Raw genomic sequence first — 27,335 nt, 5'->3', positions numbered from 1 at the left:
CTTGTTTCCTATTATTTTAGGCTGTTGCTTTTAGGTAGTTGTGGCAAGTGATAGTCTGTATCTTTTATAAAATGAGAGGACTTACTGATATATCTTTTAATAGCTCCTCAGGAATTTTCTGAGCAGCGCTGTTGGAAGGATTGGGTGCTGGTGGAGTATGGCACATTTGTGGGAAGTGACAAAGCTCAGGTATAAACACGACACTAATTTTCTTATGCAATCGAATTATTCAGCAGGTATGTCCTGGGTACTGTCCTTATCTTCATAGAATTTAAAGGAAGACCACTCTGAACCACAGATAGTCACAGATTGGCTTTATTTGGCTTCATCCGCTCATTTGCCTTAAGCTTCTTTTAGAGGAGCAATGAATTACTCTTTGGAGCATTAGGGATCCCATGCTCCCACGGGCAGCAGCAGCGCTGATTGTGACTAGATCAGAAGGAGGAAAAGGAGAGGATGTCAGACACACAGAAGCACCCCTGCTGTCACTTGTAAATGCATAAAGCAATATTCAGTTAGCAAATTGTGTACTTACATAAATTTAGATTAGCAACATTGAATGGAGAATGAATTTACTGTTATCTGGCCACAGAATTATCCTGTTAAATAGGTGTGACCGAAAGACCCTTCCAGCTGCCTAATTCTATGACTCTGTGTTGTGGAGGAATTCTTTCTCCTCCCCCCTCCCCCTCCCCTAACCCCCCCCACCACACATACAACATACATCCTGACGTGTTAATTATATGTTTGTTATGGGGAAAAAAGGCTACTCAATGAATACGTAATTAAAAGTCATATTCTTGCTTTCTGTGTGAATTTCAGCTGTGATCTAAAAGCCAAACACATACCCTCAAGTTAAGAACATTTATTATTTTCTGCCACTCAAGGAATCAGATTCAACAGAGTAGTTCCCAAGGCACCGAAGTGTAATGAGGAAACCTCTTTCCTCTGCACCATTCCCTGTTCTTTCTTATGTGGCCTGATGCTGAGAGATAATGGGCCCTTAACATCACAGCAAGAGCCGCTTCTTACTGTATACCTACTATGTGCCAAGGGATATTCTAGGTACCTTTCAGACATGTTCTCTTTTACTCCTCAAAAACGCCCTCTAAGGTAGTAATTGTCACCATGTTTGCAAGTTGGGAAGAATGAGACTCAGAGAGATTGTATGCATTGCCCCAGGTGACACAAGTCGTAAGTGGGAGAAAACAGATCACCTTCAGCCTTTAGACGCAGCCCAGGATTGTTGCCATATACCACATGACCGCATGCGGGACTGGAATAAATGATGTGATTAGATCACCCTGTTTTCTACCTTCAGGATTCTGAGGGAACGACTCTAGACATGAAATCTAGGGCAATTCTCATGAGAAGATATAAGTGATCTCATGGGATTCCTTTGCCTGTCTCCACTGTTCCCTGACATTGCCCAAGGAGACCACCTCTCAGTGGTTTTTGTAACTGACTCTAGGTGTACTCTTCCTTCATGATGCTTTGCTGCTTCAAATAGCACTACCCAGATTTCCTTGAGAAAAGTCAAGTCCAGACACTCATCTGTCATTTTTCACACCTTATATTATGTGTTTAGAATGTGATACGGTACACAGGAATGCACGCCACGTCTTACAAAAGCAGATTCAAGTTTAACATCCAGAAAAAATTACGCTGTTTAAAATCTTGGCTTTGAAATCCACACAATTGTTTCCCTTTACCCCTAGGACAAGGTACCAATTCATTTCCTGGCTCATGAGTCTCTGACCTGTGTCTCATACTTCCCCAACCTTCAACTGTAGAACTTCTTTTAATTTCTTGTTAACATTGTATACGATGGCTCTTTCTTTAAGCCTGTTCTACATGCTGTTTCTCTGCTCAGAAAATGCTTTGTCTCCACATCCTAAAGTCTTTTTTCCCACCCAATTCCATCAAGCTTATTCCTCCTCAAAACTCAAATTCGAGTTCAAATAGCCCTTCTTCTAGGTGGTCTTACTTTATCCTCTAAATTAAATTAGGCTGCCTCTGTCTGCTCCCATAGTAGTCTATAATTTTCTTATCATTATGCTCATCTTTCTCCTGTGTGCATGTTTGTTAGACTGTCTCTTTTTCATAATTGATAATAATCTCTGTAGGGCAGGACCACGAGTATGTCTTTAGCACCTTGCACTATGTCTGATACTTACTAGGCACCTGATTAATATTTGTCAATTTTACAAATAAACGAGATTCAGAAATCATCACATTTAAATTACCCGTGGGAATTTTGAGAAACGAGACGGCGAGTAAGGGCTGCTTTTGATAGAAAATAATTTTCCAATCAAGAGATTTCCGCTTCTGTTCATAAAAACAGATACAGGAAAAGCTGTAATTTGAGATTTACTAGAAGGACTCTGTGGTCCCAAGTAGGTCCCCTACAACTGCTCCCATTTTGCTAACATCTTCTTAGGGACTATATTATTAAATTCTCTCTAACCATGGCCCCTGGCTGGAAACAGGGTCTATTGGTCAAGTTCACCAGACTTGGGCAGAAATGTTGAAAGAGATGTGGAAAATTTTCTTGGGAAATTCCCTCCACTCCAGCATTTCACCTGGATCCCACGCACAGCTGGGGATGGAAATTTTAGGATCAATATATTTTTTTCCCTGGTGAAGAAGAAGTGATGTTCTGAATTATTGTCTTCCTTCAGACATGTCACTGTGAAAAAGTGACGAGGTAAGTCCTCAGGGTGTTATTTACTCAATAAAACTGTCTTATAGTTTTAGATTTCCCCTTTTGCTATAACTTCTTATTTCTCTTTTCTAAGAATTCCTTATTCAAATCGTGCTCAGTTCCTTGGGAAATCTATTGTGGATTTTATTTATACCCAAGACAGATCATAAAGTAAATATATATTATACAACCTACTTAAAATTAGTGAGGTTCTTAAATGTTTCTATTCAGAGAGCATTTACTCATCTTACTGATAGGTTTTCTTGCATTATCCAGGAGAGTATGTGGACTCTAGAAATACATCAAGGAAACATACATTATGCTGGTATACAACTTGGAGGCACTGTCTAAACAATTCAGATTTTAATTACAGAGCACAGTTTAATATTAGTTACAGATAAAAGAGTTTTAAAAATCTCTTTTTCAGTGAGCCCAACATGAGAAGTTTATCATCCATCCCTTTATTCATCCACCTACCACCCACCTACATGTCCTTCTATTAGTATTTATTGAGGAATTAAAACTAATTTGGGCTAACTATTGTCATTACTATTATAGGTTTAAAAATGTAAGAGCCTACTTTTTCTACTATTTCTTCTATTAAGAACTTATAGACTGGCAGAGGAGAAAATACATTAATGACATTAATGATGTTAATCAAAGAAAAATGAGTGAAAAAAAGGCTCTGAGTCTGAGCAATACAGATGAATTCTGTAAATTGTGGGGATAAGGAACATGTATTGGGGTGAATGTAAGGAAGTTCTGCCACAGTGACTTTTATCCCTTGACGTTTCTCTTTTCTTTCTACCTAGGAAGCTGTGTTTTTCCCTTTTATCATTTTCAAAGCTGCATGATTTCCTTCAAAGAGGCAAGCTTTTTTTACTAGATAAATATAGTTTTCACCAATCAAAAAACATTTTTTATGTGGTTTGAAGTGAATTTAGAAAGGGGTCAGGAAGCAGATTCTCTTAAGATCAGCCTTGGGAGGCAGTTTTTTTGGGGGGATGGAGTGGGCTGGGATAAACTTTAGAGTGGGGTGGGGCATGGGCATTCCAGTCTGGGGATGAATGTGAATTAAGGAATGACAGTATAAATGAGCCAAAGTCAATCCATTGTGCTAGGAGTTATATTCAATTCTCATTAGAATCTAGCAAGATAGATTTTATTATTCTCATTTTTCAAGGGAGCTTGCTGAAGCTCAGGGAATTTAAGCAACTTGCTCAAAGTCTCATAAGGAAGAAATGGCAGAGCTGGGATTAAAAACATGACCCACCGGTGCCAAAGCCATGTTCCATCCCCTGGGCCGCATGGTGTCCCTATTTAGAGATGAGCCAGGACCAGTATATGAGGGCTGTGAACGCACAGTGCATGGATGTGGACTCGATCTGGTGGGGAGTCAGGAGCCACTGCATAGTCTCGATCAGAATATGATCTATTGAAATGGGCGTGTGAAGGTATTAACCCAGCAAGTAATTCACGGGATGGACTGGAGAATAAAGGCACTTTCAGGAGGCCAGTTAAGAGAGGATGACACGATACGGGCATCAAGTCCTGAACTCCTGGACTAGATTGGAAACAGTGAAAATTTGGGACACACTACACAAAAGGAAAAGGTCAAATATAGTGAGCGCTTGGACATAGGACACAAAACGTTTGAGGCTAAAACAGGAATGAGTCCCAGTTCTGGAGCCTGGGGAAACTGGTTAAATGATATGAGAACTGAAGGAGGAAAAGTTTGTGGCTAAAATGTGGAATTTTATTCAGACTCATTGTTATTGACTTTTTTGGTTTATTTTATGTATAAAATTACGAGAAACTGGTATTGCTTAGCGGTTAGGTAATTAATTGATGCTCTTTGTGCTATTGCATTAACAGTACAAGTGAGCTTTGGGGCCCCCTGGGCGTCCTGTAAAAAGATGAATCACTTAACTCTTTATTTCATAAAAACTTCCAGTAAACTGGTGAGGTTTGTAGATTAAAACTGGGTGTAATATATGTGATGCAGGCTTTTCATTTCTCTGCGAATCCAACCTGACTGCCCCAATGCGCTCGTGTTTCTTCCTCACGGTCTGAGTTGTGCCATGTGTTCATGGATTCGAGTAATCATGTGTTGGTCTTTAGCTGCCTATGTACTTCACGTGAACTTCAGAAGATCGTGGATTTGGAAAGGATTTTTTCTGGGAATCAGTTTTATGAGAATCTCTGCAGCAAATATCTTATCAGTTTTTAGATAAGGAAGAATTTATCTTCACAGAAAATGATACTCAAAAGCCAAAATTTCTCTTTTCATGAGACGACCGTTCTGAAAGTTTCAGTAAATATAGAATGCCTTTTTTCCAGTATAAGAAAAGTAAAAAATGAGTTAACTCTCCCTTGGAAAAAGATATTTAAGTCTTCAGTACCATTCATTAGTGACCACCTATTAGAATATATTTTGAAAAATATCTGAGTGAGTTTACCCTATATTGAAAAAAATAACTATAGAAATTTATGAATACTTCAATCAGAGGTTATTGTATTCCTTTTTTTTTTTTTAACTCACTACACTGTAAATACCTGAGGGAATATTTTTTACTTCTCTGGTTTAAATTTTATCTCTAGAGCTTAGAACTAGTAGGCACAGAGTAGGCACCACTATTTTTTTTTAGCTAATTACTTATTACATTACTTATCAATTAAGTATATAAATCAATTAATCAAAACATTATTGAGAACCTGACATGTTCCCAGAGTTCTACCCAAATGCTTTATGAATTATGGGCTTTTAATTTATTTGAACTTCATATTCATTGTTTTAGTCAACAATCAACTTCTGAGTGTATCCCAAACAAAAATCTCAATATTTTAAAATGTTTCTTCAGAGAAGATGATTCAAACCAATTATGTAAAATTGATGAATTCTTTGCAATAGGTGTCCCTAGAGTTTGTATTGGAAAAGAGAATGAGAAGCTGCAATATTGACAGGATGACATAGGGCAAAATATGATGTTTCGGTAGCTGTCAGTGAGCAGTTCACCTGAAGATAATGACTAATGGATGAAAGGGGTAAACACGATTGTTTAGGGACCTCCTGACTGAGGCCTTTTTGAATTCAACTACTTCCTTCATTATGATTTCTTATAGGAGATCTTTAAAATGAACATTTGGTTTCATCTATTTATTGTCTATGATGCTCTATCTCCGTGTCCTAACATTTATTGTCCTTGTTAGGTCCCAGAATGTATTTCGAACATAGTGGTTTCCCACCATAGCTTTATGATCCGGTAACTCTGTAGTTGGGAACAGGCAGTTTTTAATAACTTCTCATTGCTAAATTCCTCTAATGTGGCAACAATTGCTTATGTTGCCAATAGTGTTTTCCTTTCAATTCTTTCCAAACTTTTCAAGGTCAGTTGTGGCACGACTATGAAATCCCTCATGTCTTTTGTCTTGTTCTCAGGAGGCAGTGATATGCCTCAGCACTGCTGCTGTGGACGAGGATGCCGGAGTTAATGACGTAGGTTGGGCTACTATGTCACAGGACAGTCCTCTGAGCACACGCAGTGACGAAACACCCATTCAGGGAGAGTAGCACTGTCCTCTTTTCTCACGTGGGCAGAGGCACAGTGCTTTAGCTGGTGTTTCTGCAACCTCTGCTTTATCTTTTCTTGATAGCATCCATCTTCTTGCTACTTGAAATTTTAAATTAATTTTAAAATGCTTTAAAATATTATACGACACTGTGTTCATTTAGAAAAACTAGAAAATACACCTGAATAAAATTTTAAAAAAGGCCAATGGGGAGGCAAGCGGACAGAAAGAAAGAAAGATCATTTATTTATTTAAATGAATCATGATCTTATCACCTTGATGTGATCATGGTAAACATTTTGTTGTGTGTTTCCAAACATTTTTCTGCGTTTTCCAAAAATAAAACAATACTATGCATAATATTGTAACTCGATTTTCATGCTAAGTAGTCATTATCAATATATTTCCATGTCAATACAAATATATCCATAGCATCATTTCTAGTGGCTGTATTACATATGGATATATCATAGTTTATATATCGGTCCATAGAATTTAAATCAGAAGTGCCTTTTATTCAAAAATCTTTTAAAATAGCTAACAGGAGATAGAATACATAAGTACACATATACTAACAAATATAAAGTGATGCATATTCAACTTATGTGTATGTATAAATATGTGTGTTTGTATAACTATTACTATATGTGTATAAATATTAATATATGTGATTAAATATATTGTTCTGTGTGTATACATATGTCTATGTATATATATGAGTATATAACAGTTATTCTTTTAAGTAAGTGGACAAGAAGGTGGATTTCGTCGGCATGGTATTAGGGAGAAACGTCACCTTATGAAATTTTATGAAATCATATGCCCCTAGGTCAGTGATGTAACTCTCTATGCATCCATTTTCTTACAAGTACACTCTGACTGAGAACATTATCTCTACAAAATTCAGAGTGACTTTGAGAAAATCACATACATCTTAAACCAATATAAAAACATCGAATGACTACATACAAAGAAAGGCAATTTTGTATATGCTTTAGATGAAATATGCTTAAATGATATTGTGATTTTAGGGTGCAGAAGAATTGTGCTAAAGAATCTCATTGGCAACAGCGGCCTATCCTGGGCTGGAGACTCTAAAAGTATGTGCAAAGGATGATTTTTAAGGCATAAAACAGAGGAGTGAACTAAAAGGCCCTGGAGGATTCTTCAGCACAGTAGCTGCCATCCTGGAGGAAGAATTCAGGCAATTCATGATTTAGTGATGAAGCTGTGTGCACATTTCCCAAGCAATAGCATTGAGAAGTGGCCCATGGGATCGGCTGAACTTTTGGCTAGATTTGAGGATTTTCCTGAGAAGTCATTATTCGAAGATTTATCATCCCTCTAGAACAAGCTCTTTTAAGGGCCAAAGGCCCAGCTGCTTCTACAGACAAGCTAACTGATAAACTCATCTGTCATCATGCTGCTGTGTTTAGTCTCCCATAGAGCATGTTTCCAGAATATTTCGAAAGGGAGCTATGCAGTAGAAAGTTTGAAAAATAGATATTGGATTTTTTTTTAAAGGAGTCAGAATTTCACAGAATCTGTTTGAAATGATGTCTTCAAAAAAGACACAAGGAAATGACATGCTATTGTCAAAGATACCCCTCGGTTCCGAATTAGGACAGGTTCTCCCCTGATGCTGCAGCCACGTAATGCCTTAGACAACTGCCCTCTATGTGTTAAACAGAACTGTGAAGTGGTAGCTGTAGATGACGCTCATTAACAGCACGTTAACCACTATTTTCATACCTCGAAGCTGATGAAACTCACTATGGCAAATGCAGTTTCATCCTTTACTGGCAAATAATGGTTTTTGGAGTAGTGTCTTTAAAACTTTTTTAAATTTATTTTTTATATTTAGAAAAGTCGTCGTGAAAAACACATAACATGAAATTTCCTATGTTAACCATTTTTAAGGGCACAGTTCAGTGGCATTAAGTACATTCACATTATTGTGCAACCTTCTCTAGAATTCTTCATTTTATAAAAGTGAAACTCTGCACTCAAATAATAACTCTCCATTCCCCCTTCCCTTAGCCCCTGGCAATGTCCATTCTACTTTCTGTGTCATGAACTTGGCTACTAAGTTCCTCATATAAATGGAATCACATTTATTCATCTTTTTGTGATGAACTTAGCATGAGGTCTGCTAGGTTCATTCATGTTGCAGCAAGTGTCAGAATTTCCTTTCTTTTTAAGGCTGATTGATAAATTCATTGTATATACATATAAACCACATCTTGTTTATTCGTATCTGTTGGGTCGTGTCTGTCTGCCTTTTGGTTGTTGTGAATAATATGGCTCTGAACATGGGTGTACAAAAATGTTTTTGGTGCCCAGTGCTCAATTTTTTTGGTTTTGTATTTAGAAGTAGAATTACTGGATAGTCTGATAATTCAATTTTTAATTTTACCCCTTTTCATCATTGCTGTACCATTTTACCTTCCCACCAACTGTACACAGGGGTTCCAATTTTTCTACATCCTCAACGACACCTGTTCTTTTCTTTTCTTTTCTTTTTTTTTTTTTGATAGTGTCTATTCTAATGGGTGTGAGGTGGTACTTAATTGTGGTTTTGATTTGCATTTCCGTGTTGATTATTGCCCTTGAGCATCTTTTCAAGTGTGTTTTGATCATTTATATGTCTTATTTGGAGAAACGTCTTTTTCTGTTTTTGAATCAAGTTGTTTGGTTGTGGTTGAATGGTATCTTATTAGCACACATGACACTCATGAAAATATTTTGAAGAGATTTGAAGATTCCTGAAGTATGGGAAGATTTAAGTACAGGAAGTATACTTAAGTAAGTATAGGAAGATTTAATATATAAACTGTGAAGGCAAGATTATATGCTTTACTGACTAACTATGGTTTTAAAAGAACGAACCTTATTCTTTATTTCTCTTAAATTTCTAATATTGAAATTGAATGTACCAGATTTTTACTTTTCTTAAATGGGGTTCCTTTATTTACTCTTCACCTGCTTGTGCTCTAACCATGAATGGTAGATGAAATTTATTAGATAGAAAGACATGTATTCTATTCTGAAATAGCGAGATTTAATTAACTTTCTTCTTATTGATTGAAAACTTTCCAACCCTTCCTATTTAGTGCTTTCTTCCTCTTTTTTTTTTTTTTTTTTTGACACATTGCTGAAGAGACCAACGCTATGTAGGTGAAAATTACTTCTAGGGTTTTAAAGCTTCTAAAAGAACAGGTGAGAGGTAAAGTTGGACAGGGTCATATCACGAATGGCTTTTATGTGCTAAGAGAACAATAACACAAGATGCTTTTATGTTGTGAAGTTTCAATCTTAATTTTTTTTTGAGAATATTTCGGAAGGCAATGACTATCTTTGCAGCACACTACCAGAAGGTTCCCTTGTAGCTTAATTTCATTTAAAATATGAATCCATCGAGAGAGAATGGCAGAATGTAAGTAAGAATGGCTTGCTGGGAGAGCTGATTTTCAAACCATAGAATAGGATGCCAGTCCCTTCTTAGTCACTACTTAAATATGACCTAATGCGATAGTAAGGTAGTCATCTTTGGGTGATTTTTAGGAGGAAATGGAGAAGACTTATGGTGTCAAGCAGCTAGGATGTTCATGAATAGGAACCATGAGAAGAAACATCTTCTTTGAATGGAATGGTGTCTTGGTTTAGGTTTCCCAGAAGAGGATTTGAGTGCCAGTAGATTATTTGGGAAGTGACACTGGAAATACTTGGAAAGGGAATGAGGAAATGAAAAGAGGTAGAGAGTTTGCTAAGAAAGCTCTCCTCAGCAAGAGAATTATGACTGTGGGTAACAAGTTTCATTCTGCTGGGGGAACTCTGAGAGCCTGTGAAATGCATGCACCTCAGAGATTTCCTCCCAAGGGTCAAGGAATCTGGGGTGTATAGTCACCAAGTCCCACTGGTCATTGCTTGAGGGCAGATCCTGGTGACAATAATTCTTTAGCACCTCGGCACAGGTGGGGAAGTAGAATCTGGCGGCCAGGGAAGCCCTCCAGAGAGAGATGGAGGTGTTGTCAGTGGGAAGTCTGGCTAGTGTTCCCTGGGTGGTCAGGCTGAAGGGGACCTGTCTGGGTCACGGGCAGCATCTGCCACAAGTGGTCTGCTTCCCTCAGGGTCCATTTCCTCTCCTCCTTATTGGAGTCTCAACATCTTTAGAACTGTCATAATCATCGCAAATCAACACTTTCTGTCCATTTTTATGATTAATGTCAGGAATCTATAGGTTCTGTAGGAAATAATTGGGCCTTTCTGTTTATTAGTCAAAAATATTTACCAAGTGTTTTTGATGTAGAATATCTATTTCTAGACATTTGTGAGAAGAAGGTATCTTTCAGTCAAAATCTCATTATATTCATAGGGTAATCTTAGCTAAACCCAAATGTAACAATACTTTAATAAATAATATAATTTAGATAATGTAAGAAGGACATAGTAATCTCGTGAGCATTGTTGTTCTCCAAAAAATTTAAAGTATTTTCTCCAGTGATTAATCCGATACAAAAAAGATAAGGAAGGCTGAGACACCCAAAAAGCTATTCAGAGGACTCGGCTGGCAATGAACAGAGTAAAAAAGCTTATGTTACTTTACCTTTGTCTTTCTGGGTTATTCCTTCTCTTTTGTTTCTTTTTTATTCCTTTTCCCAGTTCCTATCAGATAACGACATGACAAAATCTTAATTTTTTTTATAGCTTTAACAATTTTATAGTATTACGTACATCTATGTAAACTCTAATTAGCCTCGAGATGCTGGTTATACCTGGTTTGCCACTGTGTGGACACTGACCCGTTATGTGTTTTGCTTAAGGTCACACAGTAGGTGACTTGCATCACGCTATTCTCACAGCAAACCCAGGGTTCTTTCTTCTGTGCCATCCACTGACTGCAGATTCTCTTCTATTAGTTCCTGGTTGAGACTAAAGAAGTTCGTCAGTCCCATGTTTAGAATGATTGAACTGATTTCTGGGTTCTGGTCTGAGTTTTCCATTTCATAATGACAATCTAGTTTGGTGTCTAGGTTGGAAACTGATCCATTTCATAAATTCTGGCACTTGGATATGATTAGTTTTCCTCTAAAGGCTAAAATGGTGGTTCCTTGATGACCTGTACTTGGTGCTCAATAAATGCTACCTGTTATTAGATGTTACTCAAGATTATTATATTCCTTAAAAGGACTTCAGGCATTCTCACACCAGGTCAGCTCCTGATGTCTAGAAGAAAAAAAAAATCATTTTTTCTTGCTTCCCTTGCATGGCTTGTACAGCCCAGTGCTAAATAGGCTCAGCGTTCTGCCTACAGACCCAGGTGACACTTAGAAGGTAATCTTCATATTTCCTTTCCCAAAAGGAAGAGGGAGATGAATGGCTCATCAGAGCAAAGCAGTATTGTGGAGTCTAGTGTATAGGGAGGAGGGAGAAGTTGGAGTTCATGCAATATTTTGGGGGGGAGGGAAGAGTGGGGAAAAACTACCAAGTTTTCTTAGAGTCAAAGAAATATGTTTCCACTGAGAATAGAGAGGTAATTATACTTTTTATTTTTAACCATGAAATACATAATAATTTCCTCTGTTATACTTCATTTGTGGTACTTCATTAATAATAACAATTTCACCATTGGACTGTATTCCACTAACTATTTATAGTCCAAATTCTGTGCTCTAAGGTCTCTTGGAGTCATTATTATTTGTGTGGGGTCTCATCACCATGCTTTTATTCAGTTAGGCTCATTTGTTTCTATTAGTCTTTTAATTTTAGGAATTGCTTCTTCTTTTTTTTTTTTTTTTGGTTCGTTTTAGTGTGTGTGAGTGTTTTAAAATATAAATCATTTATCCAATCCCAAAGTCAACACTTTATAACAAGTTACATCCAGCTAGGTCTTACTTTCATCCTTATTCTTCTTCCCTCTTTCCTTCCTCCATTTATGTTTATGTTTATTTTATTTTTTCATTTTTTTTTTTTTACAGATACTGGAAAGTATGTACACTGAAGCATGTCCTATTTCTCTTACACAAAATTAGCATTCTATACCTATTATACAGGACCTTACCTTCTCTCTTATTGTCTCAATGACTCTATATGTATATACGTATAAATGTCATTTTTTTGTGGTTATTCAGTGCATGTGGATGCCATAGTTTATTCAACAGTCCCCAGATAATAGGCATTTGGATTCCTTATAGTCTTTTCTTGTTACAAATAATTTTGCAAAGCACATGTTATTACACCTAATTATATTTAAGACAAGTCCTAGGAGTGGGATTTCTGGGTTGAAGGGTCCATTCGTTTTGTAGGTTCTGCTGGGTTTCTTTCCATTGGGTTCCATTTTGCTTTCCCACCAGCAGTGTCTGAGAGTGACTTTCCCTGTAGAACTTGAACTTTAACAGTTTATTTTACATTTTCTTCTCTTTTATTTCAGTTTATTTTAGGCTGGTATTTTAGAGACTATAATTCAGATTCTCTAGTGGTCACAAGTCTGTGCGTAGCAGTAGAATTTAGTGACAACTTTTCCAAGGTGACATAAGAATGAGCAGCTGTGCTTAGAGTTTACGCTTGCCTGTTACTGATGTGATGAGGGTTTCGGGGTAGAACTGAGCAAACCACAGATTTATTTGGAGAAATGAAGTTTGCAGCTACTCCTGACTTATTCATTGGGTCACATCAATTAAATTTTTTATAAGTAATTTTAAAAATGTTAATTTATATTCACACATAAATACAAAAGCGTATTATAAAAAATATTTTTTTAAACTATTTTTTTCCTCTCAAATTTAAGATGCTATTCATTTAAGGCCCTGTAATTTGTTCAATAATAAGTTTTTTGTGGAAATGCTACAGTGAAAATCCACGTAGATTTTAAGGTACATTTTGATTTCAGAATTATTAAAGTGTAAAAAAAGCAGTTTTCTTAGAATCAAGGAAATATGGTTCCCCTGAGAATAGAGAGATAATTATACTTTTTATTTTTAACCATGAAATATATAATAATTTCCCGTTTTCTTCATTTGTTGCTGGTTTGGTCTTCTTTGACCTAGTTAGCCTCTGGAACACATATGTCAGTGTTATCTTTCTTTGTCTGCCCCTCTACCTTTCTGACATATGTAGATACTGAAGAAGTAATTTTGTCTCTTTTGCAAAGTATTTGTAGTGTGAGGAAGCCAAACTAATCAACAGCAATGGACACTTAGTTTTGTACTTAAATATTAAAATTTGATGTCCTATTTTAATTAATTTAAAAAATACGCGTGCACTGTGGCAAATTCCATATAAAATATATTTGTCTCTAAAATTCCTGTAGTTTAAAATTGAAGCCATAGTTAAGCTGAAACCAAAGACTATAAGAAATATTAAACTAATTTTGTGTCTAAAGTTTGAATAAGTCATATCGAGTTATAAGTGGAATTATTGGAGATTTTGATATTTTACCTTCTTTCAAGTCTCACTGATAGCCAAATGAGAGGGATTTCATTCACGGTTCTTTATTCCCCAAACTTTCCATGCATCATAAAAACAGTTTTATTTATTTTACATGTCATACAATTCACCCTATTCAAATTTACAATTCAATACTTTTTTGTAAATTTACTGAGTGATGAAACCATTAAAACAAATCAGTTTTAAATAATTTTTATCCTATTAATAAAATCCTTTGTGCACATATACAGTTACATTCCATTCCTACGCCCAGCTCCAGGCAAGCACCTTTTTACTATTTGTCTGCATAGATTTGCCTTTTCTCTGCGTGTCATATAAAGGAACCATACAGTAATATGTGGTTTCTTGTATCTGACTTTCACTTAGCATGATGTTTTCAAGGTTATCCATGTCCATAGTTCACGAAATGGTGTGCCTTTGTATGAATATACCACTCTCTTTGCCGGCTGGTGGATATGTGGCTTGTTTCCAGTTTTTGGCTATTGTGAATAATGCTGCTATACAAAGCCACTCCTAGCATGGATGTATGCCTTCATTTCTCTTGTGGAGATACCTGGGAATGGAACTGACGGGTTGTATGGTAATTATATGTTTATATTTTTCAGAGACTGTCAAACTCTATTTTCCAAAGTGGTTTCTGCATCTGTTTTAGCGCTCATTGTCATTTAGCACTTTATTGTCAGAAGAAAAAGACAATGTTTCTTATCATTCATTCATTCATAAAACTCATTCCTTTATTTCGCATGTATTGAACATTTACCTTGTCCCAAGTATTGATGATATAACTTTAAATGACAAAAGTGTTTTCTCCAAGGGGCTCACAGTCTGTTAGAGAAACAGACAAATAACCAGATAACCAAGTGCATTAAGAGAATTATGGAAGTGAGGCCCATCCCGGGTGCTAGGTGCCAAGAGGAGGGTCCCTATCCCAGGATCAGGGTGATGGGGGAAGTTTTAAAGATGGTCGTGCCTAAGTTGGTGTCTGGAGCGGTATCTAGGGGAGTGAGGTAGGAAGTGCATTATACGTCTAGGAGCAGAAGGCAGGCTGCCCTGTTTGTAGTCAGAATCCCCTACCCTGATCAACTTTACTTTTTTCTATAGCAGTTCCCGCCTATGTATTGACATGCTGAACTATTGTCTCTTTCCCCCTTGAGAGTAAAAATCTGTTTCGTTCACTGATATATCCCCAATCTCTCACACACTGCCTGACACAAAGAAGCTACTCAAATGAATGTGTAACACTAACAGTTTTGATAAAAATGAGTGTTTAGTGCTGCCTAATGACAGTGATTGCAGGTGAGACTCCAGTGAGACAAATGAAATCAGAGTTGCTGGGAAAATTGGATGCACTGATTGGTGAGGAGGAACACCTCTGAGATTGTAGAACATCATAGCACAAAATCAATAGCATTATCTCACTTCAGGATTTAAGGCTAGGTAAAACGAGTTTGCCTGATGGCCAAAGGATGGTTTGATATCTCTGGCAAGAGAACATATTTCTTTATGACATTAGGATGCAAAGGGAAGTTTGCAGGTACCAACACAGAACTTTCAAGTAACTTTTCAGAAAGTTAGAAATCCTCGAAGTGGAAGGATACCATTCGAGAAAGTTATTTTGGTTAATGAAGCCAGGAATAAGGGATCTGAGAGGAGTAGGAGGAAGGAAGGAGGGGGAAGAGGCAAAAAATGTCATTCTATCTTTTTTGAGAGATTTTGGCAAGTCAAACAAGGACAATTTTTGGCACAATTCTCTGTGATTGTCTTCAGAACAGTGGAAAAATGCCTTTGCTCATAAAAGAAAGATTTACCGGGAAAATACTAAGGTGTCTTCTACTCAAACTTATTTAGGCTCTTAGTTGAGGGAATTTCAGCCATTTCTGATATACAGAAAAGGAATTCACCCAAATGGAGATTTATGCCTTATCTTTTATATTGATTTTAAAAAATATATATTAACAAAGGCATACATTTGTGGTTCATTTTTATTTATTGATTTTTGTATTGTTATCACTTGAGATGGGCTTTTTGCTATTGAAAATAAATTTCCTAGAGACTGATAATGCTACAAATTAGGTGTCATTTCTGGTTTAGCTCAATGGGAGTATGTTCATCATTTTAATTTTTTGTTCGTGTGTTTTGGTTCAGTTAGGAGCAGGGACACCAGAGTAGATGAGATTGTGAAATCAGCAGGACTTGATTATGAAGAGTCTCTTTTTATATTCTGCGAAGGCGTGTGGACTTCATCCAAGGGTAGCTGGGAACCACGCAGGATTTTACTGAAAGAAATGATGTGAAGAATGTTCATGGAGTAAAGATTTGCCATTACTACAATTTGGACACTAACTTAGAGGAAAGGATGAAATTAGAGGGAGGGAGGATGGTTTAGGAGACTTTTTCAGTAATTCGGGAGAGAGTTAATGGTGATTTGAAGGAAGTGGTAGGTAATGGATGGATTGAAGAGCTGCAGTAGAGGCAGTGATGACACAGCTTCGTGATTACTGGCACGGATGCTGAGAAGGAAATGTAAGAGGCAAAAATGTCTTCTATGTTTTCTTTTTTTCTGACAACTAGATAGAAAGTAATATCATTTATTGAAGTAGAGAACACAAGAGTAAGAGGAATAGACATTTTATGGAGTAAGATAATGAGTTTTGTGTTGGAAATGCCATTCTTAGGGAGTGTCTGGTGTAACAAAATACCAAGGATTGGATGGCTTAACCAACAAACAGTGCTCACTGTTCTGGAGGCAGAGAAGTCCAAGTTCAAAGTGCTGGCAGATTCTGTGTCTGATGAGGGCTCTCTTTCTGGTTTGCAAACAGCTGTCTTTTTGCTGTATCCTCACCTGGAGGTGAGAGGGGGCTCTGGTCTCTTCTTCTTATAAAGGCACTCATGATAGCGGCTTCACCCTCATGAACTTTTCTAAACTCAGTTACTTCCCAAAGGTTGTGCCTCCAAATACCATCGCATTAGGGATTAGGGCTTCAGCATATGAATTTGGAGTGGTGGAGGAGGGACACAAACAATCAGTTTCCAACAGGGAGCCCATGGGATACCCATGTGAATACCTTTACTAGGCAGTCGGGTTCCTGAGACAGGATCTCTGGGGTTGAATCCTAGTTTGAGGTATGGATTTTAGATATATGTACAAAGGTGAAACATGCAGCCATGGGAGTGTGTCTGCTCTCCCACAGAGAGTACCGAAATGAGGAGAAACAAGTCTATGGTCAGAAATCTGGGGAACACTGACATTTAAGAAACATACAGGAGAAGAAGATCTCATGGAAGAGAGTGAGGAGTGGTCAGAGGAGAAGGGGAGCAGCAGGAATGTGTCGTCAGAAAAATAAGACATGAGGCATTTCAGGATGGAGGGAGTGGACTATAGCATCATTTACCAGAGTTCGATTAATTGAGGGCTCAGAAGAGTAGATGGGATTTAGCAGCGTTGTTGTCACTGGGGTTCATGGTAACTATAGCTTCTGTGGACCAGTGGGTGTACACATGAATGGATGAAGTAGAAACAAGTGGTGAATATAATGATTTTTTATTCTAATACAATTACAGAAATTTATATAAAAATACTTTAGCCGGACATAATCTTTTCCCTGCTGAGGTCAAATGAACAATAGATTAACCATTTTAAAGTGAGAAATTCAGTGACATTTAGTACACCCATAACGTTGTACAACTACTATATCTAGTACCAAAACATTTTCATTACACCAAAAGGAAAACCCATATGCTTTAAGCGGTTGCTCCCCATTCCCCACTCCACTAAGCCCCTGGCAACCACAAATCTGTGTTCTGTCTCTATAGATTTACCTATTCCGGATTTTTCATTTAAATGGAATCATACAATATGTGATGTTTTGTGTCTGGCTTCTTTCATTTTGCGTATCGTTCTCGAGGTTTATCCACACTGTAGCATATATCAGTGCTTCATTCGTGTTTATGGCTGATGATAATCCATTACATGGATAGGTCATAATTTATGTATCTACTCCTTTGTTGATGAACTATTTCTACCTTTTGGCTTTTGCAAATAATGATGCTGCGAGCATGCAAGTACACGTATTTATTTATGACCTGTTTTCAGTTATTTCGGGCATATATCTAGGAGTGGAATTGCTGGGGCCTAACATAGTTTTAGAAAACTATACTTTTATATAATGCTAACTGAGAATCCACAGGACACATTGTACATTGTAGAAAATGTTGGCCTATATAGTCTATATGTTCTTTAAGTACTTCACATTCTCTTTGAGATAGGATTGGTGAAACCACCATCCAGCAAACAGTCCAGCAAGAGATGGTTAAGTTTAATGGAAAAAAAATACATATCTATTATAAAAATACATATATAGAAATAATTTTTAAGAAGGAAGTACCCTTTATATTCATTTATTTAAAATTTAATTTTCGATTACAACTACAGTTGACATACAGTATTATATTAGTTTCAGGTTGCAACATAGCGATTAGACATTTATGTAACTTTTGATGTGATCACCCTGATAAGTCTAGCACCCATCTAGAAAGTGCCCTACAGAACTGAGTTTTGGATCTGACAAGAAGAAAGAATTTCAAGTGAAGAGTTTGAATAAATTAACTCGTGTAGCAGAGAAAAGGGGAAACAGGCACAAAGTTGTGTGTTTTGGTTTAATTTTTCTGAAGAAAAGAGTGCAGGTTGAACTCTAGTTGGCAACAAGGCGAAGAGATGCAGAACCCCGTGGTGCTACTTTAATAGCTAGCTGACTTTTGAGATTGTATTTTCAAAATCAATTTTTACTCCTCTGCCAATAACCACTGACTCATTTTTTGAATGTTTAATCTTGTGGTCTGTGTTTCTCCACTCAGACACCAGTGTGTCTAGGAGAAGATTGAGTTCTATACGTGACAAGCAATCTAGCCTCCTTGTGGCTTAGTTAAATTTTCCTTCTGCAGTCTTTCCTTTGTAGAAAGAACTCTTAGGAATCAATTATGGGACTGAGATTTTCTCAAATATGACTCTGATTTAATTCCCAAAGAACTACCTACAGACTTGGGAGAAGTAATAACTTTGGTTGAGTGTCCATTAAGTGTTTTATGTACCTGAGCAAATTTAAGTCTTATAACAACCCAGTACATGGGATATACACCTGGAATGACTAACGCCAAAGTCAAGCCTCTGTCCAGCATATATTAGAGTGCCTATTACGTGCCATCTTATGTGTTTGTGGCTTACTCGTGTAGTAGGATGAGAATGATGCTGGGGATGCTTGCAAGCCCAGCAGGAAGCAAAGCTCTGATGGGTTAGCTCTGATGTTTCCCAGGAAGACAGAAAGAGGTGGGGGAGGTCCTTTACATGCCACACCTAAGCTGTGTCATATACTTCTCAAGGAAAGATTCTGGATGACTTATCAGGAGAATATTAGTTTCTCTTATAGAATGTATATCTGGGATAAGTCCATTGTTGATTCAGGGAGGTATCTTTTAATTCTCCATTTCATCTATACTATCTCTATTCAATATTTGTGATCTCAATAAACTAACCGCTAGGGTTAACATATTTATTCACATAAGTGGTATGTATGTGTTTCAGGCCGAAAAAGCTGATGGATTTGTCAACTTGCCCGATTTCACTGTGGAGAGAGCATCTGAATGCAAAAAAAAGCAGTAAGTTGTCTATCATTTTCCAAGAAACTCTGAGCCAGGATAATTATCCCTTCATAATGTTCCTTGAGTGATGTGGCAATTTGGAAGTTAATGAAGGTGACACTCAAATGTCCTAGAACTTTGAGCTTTATGGGTTGACACCCTAAACAGTAATAGGAGCTTTTAACTTCTTGTTTTTTGGAATTTCATTTTGTGGAGCAGATGGATTTTAAAACCCCATGGAGCCTTGGCATGGCATGTTGTTGACAACTGTGTCTGTGATGTAATTAAAAATAAACTCTCTTCCAGGATTGGCAGAGAGATCAGATGTCAAGGTTTTGTCCTTGTAAAGAGAATGGCTGGTTAAATAGGATTCTTCGGAGCTGTAGATTATGATGGCAAGACTAGTTTCTTTATCTTAGTTTATGGAATTGTCAGTAACACCCTTGAAATTGAATTCTCTTGAGATGTCTTAGACTTGGGGATTATTCATCAGTGTAATTTAAGTCCAAAAAATTGGAGAACTGACAAGAACCAAAAAAGTCACCAGCCCATTATCCATGTTTAACTGAGAAGGGAACGATGCAGAGAGTCTGGACTTGGCTTTGAATCATGGGAGGGCTAGCTCTGGACCAGGTATCCACGTGTTCTCCTAGTGATAGTATCCGACTGCATTTTGTATATGTCTCTTCTTCACCTTTTTTTTTTTACTCTTTTTTTTTCTACTGTTGACATCTTTTTTTCCTGTTATACCGGAAAAGGGCATTTTTTTCTATTGAGTTATGTTGCTAGTAGCAGCAATTGATTCGTTTATTTCTAAGAAAATTAACTGATACTAGCTTTAAATCTTTGCCACTCTGGTGTGGTTGTGCATACCTAGTGATGCATGAGGTTAGGTGATTTTTGTGGTTTTGACCAAACTAGTTATTTGTAAAATTCTTGCCCAGACTGTAGGACTTTCAGACTAAATGGTAAAGGGGAAACACTTTATTTGTTGTCTTTAATGTTTTATACTTTTACTTGAAACTAAAAATCTGCCTTATATTTTTCTTTCCTAGAGGGTTGTCACAGTGCGGACAACCTATATTTTTCTGTAAATAAGTTATTGTACATAGTTGACTGAATTAATACTTTTCTTAATGTTGCTGATCTGAGTATTTTGAAGTGACATCTCTATCACTCTAAATTTTAATTTATTGTCTCTTTATAGCAAAACAGTAAGCAAATGAAAATAAAATAATATTCCTGTATGTCTTAAACAGAAACTATTGATCGATTGAGACTCAATTCTGTTCTGGATATCCTAACATGATAAATTAAACTTCTGCTCTTTACGTAAAATAGAGATTAGACAGTAGGAATTTAATGTAACTAAATTATTTTTGTAAATTTACAAAGAAAGCAGATGAATTCATTATGCTTATGTTTGACTGATTTATTTTCAAACCCATCGATAATTATAAATACTAATTCCTTATGTGTCTATGCTTTTTCCCCTTCAAGCGCTTTTAAGATCAGCCACCCACAGATCAAGACCTTTTATTTTGCAGCTGAGAATATGCAGGAAATGAATGTGTAAGTAGAGGAAATCGCTAAATCCAATCTTTATGGGAATAAACTTACTTTGGTCTGGTATTTGAATTTTAAGCATATGTTCATATTTATTGTTTTATTTATTTCTACTGCTTTAAAGATTAATCTCTTTAGTACCTATAATGTCTTCTTGGCTTCTTCTCTAGTATTTAGAAGCATTTTAGAGAACTACCCATATCAAAATGGCTATTTTAGGAAGAAGTAATGAGACTCTTCCAAGGAAACCACTAAATTGAGAAATGAATAGACAAAAGTCATTATAAAAAATGTTAAAATGAGAATCTGCATCCCTGGGAGCAAAGCTTGAAAGTATTATGAAACCAATCAAACAGCTTTCAGAATCCTACATGAAAAATATCTCTACATGTAGCATTTCATATGTGCTGTATGATTGTTCTGTTGATTTCCGTGTTTATCACCTCTCCATTTTCAATGCCAAACATTTTGCAAAATATCCTTGCTCAAAGTATATCTAACACAAATTTTATATCCCCAAATTTCTGTTTCTTCTTTGCTCTGTTTAAATAAGTGGAATATATGCATAGAGTACTACCTGTCCCACTCCATCCCCTACTGGTTTAGATCATGGTGTGATATGTGTGATATACACATACACATACGTATATATATATACATATGTATACACACATATAATATATATACATATATACACATATAATATATGTATATTATATTAAATTACACTGATGAATATAATATATGTATATTGTGTGTGTGTGTGTGTGTGTGTGTGCGCGCGCGTGTGTGTGTATGGTACTTGAAGCATCAGGGGCATTCTATTTAATTTAAGCTCTATTTTCAGAATTCATAATGTCTCTTATTACCTTACATAACTGATTAAAAATATGTCTATGGAACACCTACTATGTGTCCCATTGTGGCAGATCTTGGGCAATAGAAACAAAGAATACAGACATAATCCTCCATAGAGTTTATGACTTTATTTTATTTATTTATATGTAAGGATTTTCTTATCCATTTTCCCTATATAATATCTCTTTGTCCTCCTGCTTTAGATACCTAAAGAAAAAAGAAGCTGCTTTTCGTCAAACACATGTGCGCTCCTGAGTACATGTGTACGCACACACACACAAATAGCCTCTTATAAAATATCCCGTCAGCAGACCCGTCGAGCTAAAAGCATTTTCATCAGTTCCCTGCACGTATCTCCCCACCACAATCCTTCACGTGAGGGCAGATGGCTCTCTACCACAGAAGGTTGGGAAACTCAGTGTTAGGAATAACAAGGCAAAGAATCCAGACTGTCTTTCAAACAAGTGTTTTATTTACTCGGACAAAGAAAGAAGTGGTTTCCCTTTCTGATTTTAATCCCCACCCCGCTTGGCTTTCTAAAGCATCTGAGAAAAATTAGAGCAGACACATAAAAGGAGAGGATTTAAACAACTTCACATTCAGAGCTCTTTATTTCTTTTTTTTTTTATTTGCATTGGAAACTACATCCTATCGATTAGCAAGCCTTAGGTGTGTGAGAGGTGCGTGGAGGGCCCAGCAGTACTTGGAGCCCTTAAGATAGTGAGGGCCAGTCTGGAGCTGAGCCATCAATTAATCTCAAATGGTCTTTCCTGTTCTTTAATGGTCATGAAAAAGTGCGGCCCCACCACCCCCTCCACCAACTCCCCGAGAGCCTCTTGCTGTCTCTGGCTTTTCTCAGTGTCTTGTATCTCTGGCTTCCTTCCTGTCTACATCCTCCCGACCCATCCTGCAGCTGGTTCTTTCAAAGAAGTTTTGTTCTTTCCCACAAGAGAAGAGTGAGACCTGGTTTACCAGAGGATCAGTTACTGCTAAGTGCTTTGCTACCTGGCGAATTCTCCTCCTACACAGTAAAATATATTTGTAAACCAGTAAAAGTGGTTTCAACCAGATTTGCTCTCTAAATTACACATCAGAATTATTTTGTTCCCTGCTCACTCTCTTCTACAGTTTTTGTTTATGTCTTCATTCCTTTTCTCTTCAGTTCTCACGTTCTCTCTTTGTAAGGATCTATCTAATGGCAAGTAGAATTGCATGAGTATAAACTACAGATAGGACATATACACGCTACCTGGTTGACTGTTAAATCAGAGCCTTTTGTAGTTATCAAAGCTAATGTTTTATTGTCTATGCTGTGAAGATCTGTTAATTTTACTTGAAATTATGTTAGTATTTATCTTTCCAGCTTACGAACAAGATGTAAATTGATATTCGAATGTCAGATGTCTTGACCCCAGTGTTTTGAATGACTTTTATCTTGAAAATTGTCCATCTGGCCACTCATAGATAAATGGCTCATTTTGTCTGTGCCCGAATATATCATTATTTCTTTTATATATAATATTGTTAGTAAGTTTTATTATTCTGAACATAATTTTTTGAATGGCTAACAGTGCAGAATCTCTTTGGGCCTCCAGGTTCACTTCTTCCTTCTCCCACGAGATTATGCATGTGATATTTAAAGATTTGTTCTGCAATATCATCTGAAGAGCTTTCTTTCATACTGATGTGGCTGGTTTAAGCCAGGAAATCATGTATCTGGGTGTTTCTTAGTGAGATGCAAAGATGCCGGGGAAGGAGGGAGTGAGTGGCGTTTGGCAAGACTGGTCCTGGATGGTGACGTTTCTCTTAGGGATGATGAAGGGAAAGGTAATTAAGTTTAATAGAAATGCCATGTGTTCTGCAGGGACCCTCAAGTAACTAAGGGTTATGAAAGAACTAGTCTCTAAGTGAAGGCTGGTGGTGGCTACGTTTCTCAGATGGTGTTGATATGTTCTTGAAACTGTACATCGATTTCTTCACACTTGTGCGTCTCCAACACACGTTCACATCAAGTCAATATACAACAAACTCCCAGGAAACATCTGTCATCTTCTTCTATGTAAATATGTCTTTTCGTGCATTCATTTATTTAGTCACAGACATATTTTTTATTGCCTTGATGTTAAAAAATAAAAACATTCTTAGCAAAGGAGGTAGTTTAAGCCAGTGAGTTTAGAAGGAAAACAGTTAAACGAGATTCAAATCGATTGCCACTTTTTCACAGGTAGTGACTAATGGCAGCATTCAAAAGGACATGGGTTTTGGGTAAGGAAGGGCTAAGAAGAATCTTATTTTTAGTCTCTGCTCTTCCATTTTGCTGTGTTTCCATATTTTCATGTTCTTGAAAAGAACTTAGAAATGCCTCTTCTTGTTTCAGGTACTCTTGATTGAAAAGGTTTTATCTTGGTATATTAAATTTTTTTTTTGTCTATTTCATTTTAGATGTTTTTTTGGGGGAGGGAAGGTCAGTTTATACAATTATGAAATCAGGTATAAATTAAAGATTAATTTATATTGGTCTTTTAAAAATGAATCATTGAATTCATTGTGCTTTGCCTCATAAGTGTTTAAAAATGTACTTTTAAATGTTTTAATTAAGTAATATATAACATATTCTTGTAAAAAATTATATAATACAGAAGTATGCAAAGTGAAAACCTTCCCATACCTTCAATTTGACCTTCTAATTCAACTTCTCTCTGTAAGATTAACCACTTTTAACAGTATCCTGTACATCCTTCCTGATGCTTCCTTTGTATACCAATTCATGCACATACGTAAATATAAAGTTTTTGAAGTACATTGAATCAGGCTAACCATGTTGTTTTTACTTGCTTTTTTTCACTTAACAGTATGTTAGGATATTTCCAGGTCATTACAAGGCACCCATATCTCAGTCTTTTCATTAGCTTCATTACAACATGGTGATGATGGATTCAGTACCATACTTTATATTTTTCTATTGATTGACAATTATATTGTATTAAAGTTTTTTTTTTTCCCATGCCATGGCAAGACCTGTTGAATTAACATTCTTCCACATTTATTGGTTTACATGAATGTGTTTTTGTAGGAAAGATACTTAGAACTGTTGGGTGAAAGGGATGGATATTTAAATTTTTAATAGTATCATCGAATTGCCTGCTTAAAATTGGCTGTATTGGTTTTCATTTTCAGCTCAACAAAGGATAGAGAATGATTTTTCCTAAATTCTAGAAATCATGGATATTTAAGATTTTTGCCAATCTAATGGAATAAAATATTTTTCTGTGTTTGAATATGCATTTCTAAAATATGATTGAAGCTGAGAATTTTGTTCCATATATTTATCAGTCATTTGTATTTTTTTGTAATTTCCAGGGGTTTTTTGTTTGTTTGTTTGTTTGTTTATTATTCTATTGTATCTTGGTGAACATTTTCTAGTTCCTATGGAAAGATCTGGACCCAAATATTGATCTAGAAATCTCGTTTTTATCAAGGCGTTGATGGGAATTTCTTGAAAGAGGCTACAGCTCATCTTTTTATTGTAGGAAGTCCATTTATTTATTTTTAAAGATCTAATTTATTGCATATTTTCTGTTAAAAAATACAGCAAGACCATGGCAGGTTGAGAGTTAGATAAAAATTATGATTACTAATTTGTTGGCAACTGTAGACTTGGGAATATGCAATATTTATTTCGTGGTGGGAGTGCAGCATGCTGAATAATTCATGAAGCATTATGAGCCTAGAAGAAATGAAAAGTGTAAGTGAATCAATAAGTGCATAGCATTATTATTATTATTATTATTATTATTATTATTATTATTATTATTATTTTGTTGATATTGGTAGATTTAGGCCACTACTAAATGCTCTGGTTTCTCAAAAAATATATATAATATGGAATTCTTTTTAAATAAGAAGACTGCAAAGAAGTGAAAAATAAATCACATAGATTACCACCCCCCCCAAATAATATTTTCCCTTTCAATAGAAGGTTATATAGCTAGGAATATATGAAATAGACATATTTTGTATCTTTTAAAAATTTGTGTTATAAAATATGTTCTTAACTAAACCCTTGAGAAAAAACTACAGTAGCCTGAACTCATACGCCAAGTTTGACTTCCTAATGGTTTGTCTAGTTCTGTTTTTGTTATTAATGTTTAGTTGGCATTCATTGCCAATGAAATGGTAAATCAATAGAAGACATGACATTGTCAATTTTTAATTTACATAAAATTCTTCAAGGAATTAAAAATGTCTCCAGCTTGGGAATACCCATCAAGCACTAGCTAAATATTTTACTGATTAATATAAAAATCCTGGCTTAAAAATGTGTCATCTCTATTTTTTTGTGTGTGTGTGAAATAAACTCACATTTTAAAAATTAAAAGGATAAACTTGAATGGTCAAGTTGTGAAATTCAACGATAGCTTGATTGTTGCTATAAATTTCAAATGAATAACAACATAAGATATATTTATTCATATATTTAGAATATCCAAAGTAGTTGCCTCTATTAGCCAACTGGATAACAGTACACATTTCTTATCTTACAAAGAATGCCTTAAGTAAGAAAAATACTGTGAAACCAAATACTGTCAATGTTATTGACACCTCTCTTAGGTGTCAATAACATAAACTTACTCCGTTTCTGGAAATGTTTAGACCGACTGCAGAATTATGAATTAATTGCATTATAAAGTCTGGCAGAAGACCTCTCTCAGCGCCTAGAGGACAGGTAAATAGGTAGGGGATAGATCTCGTTGGTTAAACGTTTATTTTCTATTTAAACTTTAGGTGGTTAAACAAGCTTGGATTAGCTGTCATCCACCGTGAATCCACTACAAAGGATGAAGGTATGTTCTCTTTTAAATTTCCAGCAAGAATGTTAGAATAGGATGAGAAAATGATGTCAAGTTCTGTGCATAGTCTTGTCCTAATGAAACATACTTTGGCATTTAAAATTATCTGAAAATATGTAGAGACATACTCATACAGACTCACTAGCATGGAATAGAGCTTCTGGTGCTGGCTATGAATGCTTTTTGCACTTCGCCCACACCACACGTTAGCAGCTGTGGGCTTTGCTGACGTCTCAAACAATTGCCAATGCAAATGTTTTATTGCCCCACTTACTGGATTCTTACTCAGAGGTATCATCTCATCATGATCTAGACAGATAACTTTCATCCCACTATTTCCTCTCTGATATTTTAGTATTTCCACCAGCTGTGTGCTAAGAATAATTACCCTAAGTAGTATTAGGAACCTAAAGGTCAGATTGGGACACAGGCCATACTTTTAGCGTTCAGGGCTCAACAGCTATCGGAGTCTGATTCTTAATGATGCAAGTCATTAATATTGAGAAGGAAGCTTTAGGTTCCAGGGTTACAGAGCTGATACCATTTCTGAAATGCTCACACCCGGGACTTGGAACTAGGAAGTCATATCTTTGGATAACAAAATCATCATACTTAAATTTAGAAAAGGAAAAGTGGCAATTTCATTTTAAGCCACGAAGAACTATAGCACAGTGCTGTGAAATCAGTGTCCTAACCATCTCCATGCT

At 36.3% G+C, this 27,335-nt stretch overlaps 2 protein-coding genes across 7 annotated transcripts in view; one reads left to right on the top strand and one right to left on the bottom strand.

The window, feature by feature from the left end:
• OPRM1 (opioid receptor mu 1) overlaps positions 1 to 27,335 on the bottom strand; it is a 147,238-nt gene that overhangs the window by 1,724 nt on the left and 118,179 nt on the right. The gene's annotated exons all lie outside the window — the stretch shown is intronic.
• Positions 1 to 27,335, top strand: part of IPCEF1 (interaction protein for cytohesin exchange factors 1) — a 129,855-nt gene that overhangs the window by 65,178 nt on the left and 37,342 nt on the right. For all 6 annotated transcript variants that reach the window (XM_039873848.1, XM_039873849.1, XM_039873847.1 and 3 more), the window contains 3 exons: positions 19,299 to 19,372; positions 20,855 to 20,926; positions 26,564 to 26,622. In XM_039873848.1, coding sequence (XP_039729782.1) covers positions 19,299 to 19,372; positions 20,855 to 20,926; positions 26,564 to 26,622 — 205 coding nt within the window. The remainder of the gene's footprint in view (positions 1 to 19,298; positions 19,373 to 20,854; positions 20,927 to 26,563; positions 26,623 to 27,335) is intronic.

This window comes from Pteropus medius, unplaced genomic scaffold (genome assembly GCF_902729225.1).
Source record: "Pteropus medius unplaced genomic scaffold, Ma_sr-lr_union100, whole genome shotgun sequence".
Lineage (NCBI taxonomy): Eukaryota > Metazoa > Chordata > Mammalia > Chiroptera > Pteropodidae > Pteropus > Pteropus medius.
Note: the sequence above shows the minus strand (reverse complement) of the source record. Positions and strands in the feature narration are given on the sequence as shown.